Source organism: Phytophthora parasitica (genome assembly GCF_000247585.1).
Source record: "Phytophthora parasitica INRA-310 unplaced genomic scaffold supercont2.111, whole genome shotgun sequence".
NCBI classification, from domain to species: domain Eukaryota; phylum Oomycota; class Peronosporomycetes; order Peronosporales; family Peronosporaceae; genus Phytophthora; species Phytophthora nicotianae.
Window position 1 is genome coordinate 2,690 of NW_008649097.1, and position 10,015 is coordinate 12,704.

Genomic DNA, 10,015 nt, shown 5'->3' on the forward strand with positions numbered 1-10,015 from the left:
CCGAGATGCTCGAAGAAGTAGGCGGAGAGTTGCTTGTTGGCGACCATGTTTGGCGAGCTGAGAAGATCTCGTAATGAACTGTTTTGATGAGGATTTAATTCCAAGGCAGTTAACAATGAAAGGCTCTCAACCAGTCGTTTAGGTGACGCAGGAGAGCTGAATCACTGATGTCATCCCTGTTGACGCTCAGCGGTGCAAAACGAGTTTTTTTTTCTTCGTATTTATTGTCAATTATTGGCTCAATAGTGTATTGTAGGAGGATTTGGCTTGTGCAATAATACATATTTTTACGGGAAAACACAATTATTTATTGTATTGCACTATTTTTTCCGACCCCTGCTCTAGCTGCCTTGAGTTCGTCACCCTGCCGTTGACGATGAAGATTTAGTCGGTTTCCAGTTACGCACTTCCCGAAGGCTCATAAAGCTATCGACGAGACATTCGAGCGAACGTGGAATTGCATCCGTCTGCGCTTAGATGCACAAAGCTCGAATGTAATATGCAGTGGCACTGTGAGCCAAAATATATTATATATGTATCGCTTCAACTCGAAGACTTTTTAGTTAAGAACCTATTATCTGTTATGAACCTGTCCGCGGTCCAACGACCATCTAAAACGGACGGGGAGCTGTAGCAGTGACTGCTCAAGGATGATGCTGTGTGGGGACGGATTGGACGCCATCGCCATGTCTGACAGGAGAGGAATCCCGAGAAACCGTCAGCTCCAGAGAGTGGAGACGTCTAGATCCCATCGGAAGCTGTACTGCACAAAGACGACGACGCTGGCTGCACTTAGAACACGCCACATGGAATCTCTGCAATGAAGGCGTTGCTGCCGCATCCAAGGTGGGAATTGTTGCTCAGAGCTGCACAGTCAACGCTATCTCTATGACCAAGGGAGAAGGTTCTAACACCGGTTATTGGTGTTATGGGTAACGTGCTATCGACGTTTGAAGTGTCAATTGGGGAACACTGATGATGAACACAAGTAGTTGTGGCATCCATTGTGATGTCGGTGTAGCAACTACAGTTTGTGTTGGCGTCATACAAAGTCATGTAGTGACTGAACACCACAGTTTTAACAGCACCCCCCTTTACAGCTGAATCTTCTAGGCTGTGCAGAACTTTGATCCTTCGAGTTCATTCTGGTAAATTATCTTCCGCCAGAGATGAACTCACTATGGATGTTTTTTGTGTGTGAATATGGATGGACACTACATTTATGAAATGCGGGTGTGCTGAGACGTGATGTTCTGACTTGCGAGACACTAAAAGACGGTGGAGAAATGTGCAAACTCCTTTCTCGTCTGTTCGTATGGTGTGAGTGCTGCTGGAAGGGTGAATGGACATCAGCAATCAATTGACCAATTGTTAAGGTCCTGCGATTCGATTCCTTGGGGAAGTTTCAAGTTGGACATTCAACGTACTTATGGACGAAACATTTGCTTAACAAAAAATAACGGGCCGTATAAGAGCTTGCCACCAGACGACTATTACGGCAGTCTCATGATGTATCTGGTGGCTTCAACAGGTACACATTTGAGTCGAAGACTGTGATGCGCATATTCATCCCCTGCACGAAGACACTAAACTTTAAGATTACTTGTTCTCCGGCCGGTTGTTAACGTTCTGTGATTCGGTTACTATCGAAGTTTCGACTTGGACATTCAAATCACTTGCAGCGTCGGGGGAATAACCACTTGTCGCCACACGAGACTATTACGGCAGGCTTATGATTCAGCTATTATAGTGGCTTGCTGCACATTAAAGTTGAAGACTGTGATGCGCTTTTTCATTCCCTGTCACGAATACACGAGACTGCAAGATTACTCTCCGACCGTGTTACCTGCGGTTTTTGGCTTCATCATTGGCGAGTTCACCGTGATCGTGTGTTAGCCGTGGATAGCTAGCTGGCCCAATGTCTGTATGCTGGTCTTTTTGAAGTGAATGCTAGCAGAAAAGTACTAATCCATGCATTTTGGACACGTGCCGCAAGGTCGCAACGAAGTTGCTATGCAAGCCAGTCTACTGTGATCAATTCGGTCTAAAGAGAAACTACTCGTTGATGGACGACACGGATGCTGCATTTAATCTGCCGTGTGCCTGGTTTACTTCTTCCCAGTACAGGTGGGCGCGTCCTTAGTGCTCCGAGTTCTTGTGAATCGCATCGACAGTCTGAAAGAAGTGCTGAAAAGTGATTGAAACGCCTGACGTACATCTAAAAGTCTTGGTAAACTTGAAGTTGGACGCACTGTACTTGTGGACGGAAAATACGACTTAACAAAATGTGTTAAGTCAAATTTGATCGGCTACATGTATCAGACGAGACTACAGATATCATCACTGATCAACGAGTTGACATGTGAATGGGGATTAGCGACGGTGCTCAGATCATTAAATAAAAATTAGGCACTGTGGCTATTATTTGGGCTAATGGCGTGGTGGTCTGACGTTTTCCGTTGGACACTAAAGGTGGACATAAATTACACGATGTAGCAAGACAGACGCTGGTCATCATGCAAAGTTGGTCTTTCGAAGACAGAGGACAAAGGCCAGGGTGCTGGCGTGTTGCGTTTTATTCCCTGTCTCGAAGAGCACCAGATTGCTAAATTTTCGTTCTGGTCTGTGTGATCGCATGCAACGATTAGCCTTATGCTCGTCGATTTCACCGATTTTTTTTTTGCAGCCCAGTGCATGCATTGATGGTTTATTGAATTAATTGAAAGTACGTTATTTGTGTCAGTGGTCCGTATTGCGGCCTGATTACAACAAAGCTGTCGTTGTTTAACCATTCAGTTCAGTTTTCTCACTTCGATCAGGACAACCAACAAAATCATTTGCTCGTTGAGCTACAAGATTGAAAGTCGAATGTGCCGCTTTTTTTCCTGGTCCATGCAAGTTAAAATACTCGCTCAAAATGAATTAAGATAGCAGAAATCGATGTCACGCTCATTCGTCGATACGTGGGATGCGGCAGTAAAAATTTCGCTGAGAAGAGCTTTCATGATCAAACAATTTTTAATTTCGCACCCGTTCGGACAAGTCTTCTCCCCTTCAAGACAACGTAATGGATTTTAACGTGAGTGTATGAGACTCGCAAGCCAGTATTCCCTACATAGGATGCGATGGTAGGTTCCCTGTTCCTCATTTGCCAGCGCTTATGGTGTTCTCGTAAAACAACTTGGATTGTGTGGAGTTGCCTTATACAGTTGTAGGGGTCGAGCACATTATTGTGGAGATCGTGTTGATAACAGAGAGGGGCTGAGATCTACAACATGTCTTATAGACATGTAGGGCGATTCGGACGCTGTCTGATTACTATTAGCTCGACAAACCCGAAGTTGTGGATCTGTAGGAATACCAAAGGTGGAACCTGTATCAAACGAGGTTGTCATGCATTAATTGAAGGACAACGAGATTAGCCAACCATGGTTAATTCGAGAACGCATGATACATGGTACTGGCTTTTGCCTCCGAAGTAAACATGTATTTTAATGCCTGGAGTTCAGATTTTCTTTATGCCAGTCGATGAAGTGCCTTGTGTGTTCTTTCGTTAGTATGAAATGACTCAATTAGCGTATCTTGCTTGAAAATGAATAGCTCGGATTGAAGTCGCATTAGCCTTCACGCGGTCATTCTGACCACTATGAACTGCTTGTGCTTGGCGGAAGACTCACTACTCGGAACAACGTCGCTCATAGTAGACGACCTATATCTGACAGTGTTGACTTTTCCATACGCCTCGCCTGAGGTGCCGCGGACCCTGGAGACTGTCGTCAGGGGTTTCCTCTTAATCGACGGCGACCTTGTTTCAGAAATTCATGCCGCACAGAGAACTGTATCGAGGGAAGCCCGGTTGTACTTAGCTACACGTAATATGCCCTGATTCATCGCAAAACAACGGTTATTAGTTCTTGAAGGCAAATATCGGTTAAGAACTTTTATCAGCTACAACCAAATCCACTCGACCATCGAAAACGATCGGGAAGCTCATCTAGGCACGGGTGATGAACTTCGCGAACGGTGTCGCCATGTCTGACGGGTAAGGAAGCAATCCGCGGCATCGGCGCTAGAGAATGGACGCGTGTGGCCACATTCTCGAGCTGCCAAGGCGAAGACGAAAGTTGCAGCAGGGCTGGCTGGGCTCTTGCGCACGCCACATGGATCTGAGTCTCTGTGCCACTGGGCATGTCACGGCTCAGCAATAGAGGCACTAGAGGCACTGTTATTGCATGCTTGGTGGGAGTTGAGATATACAGGCGAGTATCTCTTTGGTGGAATGGAGAGTGTGCGATGTACGCTGATGTACGAGCTTGGTGCATAACTGGAGCTATTATAATAGTGAGGTGGCGAGGCTATCGGGTGTCAGGAATATCAATTGGACAGCAGTGGAGGCGCACACGAGGACTTGTAGCATCTACCTTGACGCTATTGTGGCAACTGCAGTTTTGTTGGTTGACGTTCTCCGCACGTCATATGGCGACTGTACACTAAAGTATTTTCTGGTGGACTAACGTCATTCTCCTTTACAATTGCATCTTCTTGGCAGCGTAAAGCTTTTCCTCCTACTGAAGACGGACACCTTCTCGGAATATGTTTTGATTGGGAACGGAGATTAACTTACAATGGATTTTCACCTTCTGTGCTGGGTGTTTATGACTGGAGACTGCATTGATGAAGTCGCTGAGACGTTCTGGTAACAAGTGCCTTGTTATTTCAATGAAGCGAAACAGTATCGTCGTCAATTAAATGGTGCGACCGTTTGGTTAAACTTCGGTTGGACGTTTAGTGGACTTGTGGACGGAGAATGTGCTTAACAAAGATTTGATAAATTACACGATGTGATAAGTCGATGCCAGACGGGACGTATGGCAGTCAACATGGCACTACATCCCGAAGACCAAAGACGAAGGGAAGAATGCTGTCATGTTGATTTTTTTTCTGGCACGAATACTAATACACGTCGATTTTATCGTGCTGCCAGCGTTGTTTTTTTTTTTTCATCGCGGCACCAGCATGAAGGCCCTTTAAACTAAACGTGAATGTGTTTGCTTCTCACGGTATCAGAACGGTTGCAATATCGTCACCCATTGGCAACGAAGCTGTCATTTCAGTTCAATTTGTTCACTTCGACCAAGACATCACCAGAAGCTGCTGTTTAATGAGAGAATACCGAATCCTGATTTTACTGTGGCGTTTGATTCTTTCTGTCGGTATTCCCCTTGCTGCTCTGCGTAAAGTAGCATATGAATGCAAGTGCATGAAGTTCACAAAAAACCATCGTGCACATTTACCGATGACGGAGTGCAGAAGTCTAGAAAAATAAAGGTTACGCTTGAATCAACGGGCACTTCTCACATATTTGAGCAAGAATAATGGAAAATCATTACGGGATTGAGGGAACTCACAAGCCACTGTACTTTGCCGAATATTGAGGGCGTGATGCTAGTTTCGCGACATCCTTTCATGTCCTGACATTTATGCTATTCCCCCTGGCGAAACAGCGTGACTTCAAACCCACCGAACCTATTTGTCTTTCTCAATTTTTTGCTGTGCAGGTGGAACATTCCAACAATGGGGCCTTATAATATACGAGGTGGTGGACGTATTATCGAAGATTCCTCGACGAGAAAAGCGGCGCTGGTGGTGATGGCCTAGAAAGCTTTAAGTCTAGCTAAATGTATATACAGAGAGGTCCAAACGCTGTTTGAACGAGCACATCTTGACAAACCCGAAATTAAATTCACTTGTGAATCTGCGGACTGAGAGAGCTGGGGAAGCACACGGCAGCTTAACAAACTTGTGCGCGAAATGGGATACACTGTGTCAGACGAGACTCCGATTGCACTTTGAGATACGAGCTTCCGTGAATGAAGAGATGTTTAGATTATTACGTGGTGTACAACATAGTGATGTTGTTGCCTATCGTGACTGAAATCGAAATCATACCATGCTGACTTTTGTCCCCGACGCTGTATCTCTTCCTGTGGCAGTAGATGAAATGGCTTTGCTTGTTGGTGAGGCCATAGTACTTTGATATTATATGTAATCCTGATATTCGAAACTAAAGACTCTACAAGCATCGCCAGGCATGTTATACGTACCACTGCAGCTTTACGGAAACAAGACTATTGATTATATTTTCCAGTCATCAATGAAGCAGAGAAACTGAGCAACAAGCATTCGGCGAGGCCAGTGGCCCACTGTTTACTAATAAAAACACTACCACTTTTTCATGCTTATCCTATTCGGTCGTAAACACCTACGATCTCGTACACCGGATACCACGCCTCCACAGACGCATACTTTAGTTTAAATGGCGTTGCTTGGGAATCCTGGTCTTGGTTGTTGCTATCCATTCTCCAGAAACCCTCCTCGACGATACCGTTCACAAGGAGGTGTCTTAAATTGCCCTCGCGATTTTGAACGTGGCTGTCTGGTTCCAAGTCAACCTGCAACTTCCATCGGAAAGCTGGTTGCATTCTGTTGCTATCCACTGGCCACGAGCTCATTTCAACCACGAAGCTACTCGGAGAGGTAAGCTTACCACGGTAGTCTCCGTAGTTATACCCACCAAGAGGAATGGAGCTAGAGATCCCGCTTAGGAATTTGCTGAAGCTTCGTTGTCTGCCATCCAGCACCAACCTCATGCCTGAGTGGCTGCTAGCTACCCGCTTATTCTTTCTAGCGCAGATATTGCCGAGGTTCCAGTCGGAGTATATCTCCAGCGATTGCCCATCCACTGGGCGAATGCTGATTCGAGCGAGCTCACGCATGAATGTTAGTAGACACCCTAACGAGACATCAGTAGCTGCTGAGCCTCGAATCGGTGTGACAAGAGATCGATGTCCGTTGAAAACCCATGATCCATCAAATACTGAAGCGTATCTTCCATCTAGCCACGCCAACACGGTGCGACTTGGTACTGCGGACATCTGCTCTAGTACATACTGAGTTCGAAGTTGAGCCACAAACTCGTGCATACCAAACATTGAGTTCGACGAGAGGACATCCATCAGCACACGTCGCAGCGTCTTGAGGTGGTCGTACTTGAACACGGCCATCATGATCTCTTCGCTCAAAAGAGACAGAGATGTGGATGACGAAGTGGACGAGTCCTTGTTCCAGCCAGTGAAGCGATCAACTAGCTTACACATCATCTCGACTGCCTCCACGTATCCAGCACGCACTCGATCTTTATCTAAGAGCGCTGGGCTGTAGGATCGGAGGATGCGACGATAAATTTCCAGGTTGGCGCAGTCCAGAGTCAGCCAACCGGCCAGACTAGTGCAGACCTCTACCAGCCGTGTGAACGAACATTGTCCTCCTTCCTCGTTCTCAACTGCATCGTCACACCTGTGCGACTTACTTTCCCCTCGTTTGAGGGGTTCGAGAAAGGCCCACGATAGTGGTGTAGAGAACTGTTGGTATGTGTCGTTATCCCCCTCCCATACCTTGCCGTCTACTGAACGATAACCTTCGACTTGGTCCTTGAAAAGTCCACTTAGAACTTCCAAACTAGCTCCGTGTGACGATGCGTTCAAATACCGCAGGAAGTAGAAGAGGATAGCGAGATGCTTGGACGACGTCATAATGTCTGGATGTCGACATTCCCACAACTTGCGGTTCTGCCAGAGCATCTCTTCACGGCCTGCTATCTGTCGAAGCGGAGTTGGTGGAGCTTTACGCTCATAGGATGGGGTTGTAATGCGGCTACTGCTGTGTCCATCAGCATCCGGTTGAACAAGTTGCTGAGTGCCGACAGCCGTGCGCAAGGCCTCCATTGCCTCACGCTCGGCACGCACTTCACCGGGAGCCCGACGATAAGATACGACCATGAACTCGGACGAGGAGATCAGACCTACCACACGCAACTGCGACTGGACACGCTGGAAGATGTACACTCGCAATGCGTGCTTGGTGAAGCGCTGCGCCTTGGTGGCGGCACTCTCCCACTCATAGTACCATCGAGCACCAGGGTTGATCTGGAACAAGCTGCTGTGCTGTTAGGTCGAAAGGGAATGTCACTCAAGTCAGAGTCTGGTAGCTGTTTGTTACTACAAGTTCATTGGAAAAAAAAGTATTGACGTAGACGTACATTGACGTCGGCGTCGCGTACGACGGTGCCCTCTATCCACGTGCCCTTGGGTGTCTGCTCCGTCTGGATGGAGCTACTCACCTCATTGTAGTCGATCACGTCGTTGATGGCCAGGAAGTTGGTCTGGGCTTCCTCAAAGTGAGCGTACACTAACAAGCTGGCAGGGTTGTTCGTTGAGACGGTGGTCGTCTCAGTCTGCTGCTGGACGTCCAGACATGCGGGGTCGACAAGCTTGACGCGAACGCAGAGTGACGTTCCACAGTAGCTGCGGTTGAGATGCTCGGGACAGCAATGCGGGAAGCAGCGCAGGATCTGGTTTCGTCGAGTGCAGCACGGCATATAAGAAGTCAAAAGGACGTGAGACTGACTGGTTGCGATGGGTAGTTGCAATATGGTAGTGCAGTGGATAGAATAGCGCACCTTGGTCTTCTTGGTGCGATTGGTCCTGAGGCAGCAACCAACAATGAACAATTTGCAGACTCAATTGTTGAGGACCCTTTTCCTCCCAATGTACAGATGACTCAGGCCCGTACCGTTTGTACTCGGCCATGAACAGCGTCGAGTGTCGGCAAGAGCGACGCTCAAAGTGGCCCGTCACCGCGTTCATTGTTGGCTGTAGCAGTCACGAAGAGGATGAAATCTTGCAGCACTTCGAAAGTGTCGGAGCCGATCGAAAATCGGCGACTGGCCCCCAGTCGGGTGTCCGCCAGAGTTGGGCCATTTTTTTTTATGGCTAACCCAATCCCGTGCACCAACGATGGGCGGAATCGGTCCTTCTTCCACACGCCGATTGGTCCTCAGAAGGAACCACTGGCTCCACTCTTGCACACAGTCCACAATGTCCTTCACGTACGCTGATTGGCGTTCTTCCACAATATTGTTTTGTGATTGGCCGATCTTGCCGCCTGGGCTAAAGCGCATTTTTTGCTTAAATGTTGTTCTTTTGCGGCTTAGATTTTGGAAAAGTTGGAGTGGCTAATGAAATAATTTCACTTGTTTTTTTTGTTATTAAGGCTGCGGCTTCAACCATCCTTAATGGGCTTGTTATGGAGCTTTTGGCGTTTTAATAATTGCAGTTGGATGTCGCCCTGTAACCGTGTCCGTTCAACCGCCGTCTAGTAAAGTCGCTACAATTAGCGTTATTCAACCCGCTGTGATGTCGGTTCGACTTGGAGATATATGGTGAGTGCAACGATAACGATGCTTATTCACGCGAATTAAGGCTAGACAAACAATCTACCAAGACAATACTGGTAGACAGCACGCCGAAATGGAGACAACAGCACCACGCCTTCAGCCGCATGCGTGTACAGTAAATTCAGTATTACACAACAGTATCGTGACGATCGGGCGAGATCCACAATAACAAAAGTATGCGTAAGCACACTTAGTGAAATTTTTCTAGGAAGGATTGCCCTTGTCATTAGCAACGCTTTTACCCCCTGGCAATAGCATCTCGTCTCCTACCCTGGGTACATTGGCAGTTTTTGGCGGTGCGATAAGCATGTAATCACCAGGGCGCACAATAACACCACAGCATGATATCAGTCAGTATCCACCTCGAATTGATGTTCTGGACCAGTGTAATGAGTTGCAGCTTCACCTTGCACTCGAAAAGACTGAACAGGACAGTAAAAAAAAAATATTGAATGCTTGCTGCTCAGAATTTAGACATTTTTCAAGAGCATGAATCCGAATCTGCACAAAAACCTGACACCACCGAGGCAGGATATTTGGCAAGATTGGCCAATCACAAAACAATATTGTGGAAGAACGCCAATCAGCGTACGTGAAGGACATTGTGGACTGTGTGCAAGAGTGGAGCCAGTGGTTCCTTCTGAGGACCAATCGGCGTGTGGAAGAAGGACCGATTCCGCCCATCGTTGGTGCACGGGATTGGGTTAGCCATAAAAAAAA

General features: G+C 47.1%; 2 protein-coding genes across 5 annotated transcripts; one reads left to right on the forward strand and one right to left on the reverse strand.

Moving 5' to 3' along the window:
• The first annotated feature begins 3,962 nt into the window (after positions 1–3,962).
• On the forward strand, positions 3,963–5,140 carry PPTG_24550 (hypothetical protein). Its single transcript, XM_008917683.1, has one exon. The coding sequence runs from the start codon at positions 4,189–4,191 to the stop codon at positions 4,492–4,494; it is 306 nt and encodes a 101-aa protein (XP_008915931.1). The 5' UTR covers positions 3,963–4,188; the 3' UTR covers positions 4,495–5,140.
• Positions 5,141–6,114: 974 nt separating this feature from the next.
• Positions 6,115–8,923, reverse strand: PPTG_19325 (hypothetical protein). Of its 4 annotated transcripts, XM_008917666.1 has the most exons (4): positions 8,632–8,923; positions 8,519–8,543; positions 8,099–8,410; positions 6,115–8,003 (listed from the first exon to the last, which is right to left on the reverse strand). In XM_008917666.1, the coding sequence occupies exons 1-4, from the start codon at positions 8,703–8,705 to the stop codon at positions 6,240–6,242; spliced, it is 2,175 nt and encodes a 724-aa protein (XP_008915914.1). In that variant the 5' UTR covers positions 8,706–8,923; the 3' UTR covers positions 6,115–6,239. The 4 variants fall into 4 exon arrangements, with proteins under 4 accessions (XP_008915914.1, XP_008915915.1, XP_008915917.1 ...); XM_008917667.1 differs by having other exon boundaries at positions 8,099–8,543; XM_008917669.1 differs by having other exon boundaries at positions 8,519–8,923.
• Positions 8,924–10,015: the final 1,092 nt, after the last annotated feature.

What these genes read in the sequence shown, in the direction of transcription:
- PPTG_19325 (XM_008917667.1), bottom strand. Translation starts at nt 8,705, where the DNA reads ATGAACGCGGTGACGGGCCACTTTGAGCGTCGCTCTTGCCGACACTCG. An exon ending in TTCATGGCCGAGTACAAACG is followed by an intron (nt 8,544 to 8,631) that starts GTACGGGCCTGA and finishes TTGCTGCCTCAG; the next exon opens with GACCAATCGCACCAAGAAGA. An exon ending in TACGCGACGCCGACGTCAAT is followed by an intron (nt 8,004 to 8,098) that starts GTACGTCTACGT and finishes TCGACCTAACAG; the next exon opens with CACAGCAGCTTGTTCCAGAT.
- PPTG_24550 (XM_008917683.1), top strand. Translation starts at nt 4,189, where the DNA reads ATGTCACGGCTCAGCAATAGAGGCACTAGAGGCACTGTTATTGCATGC.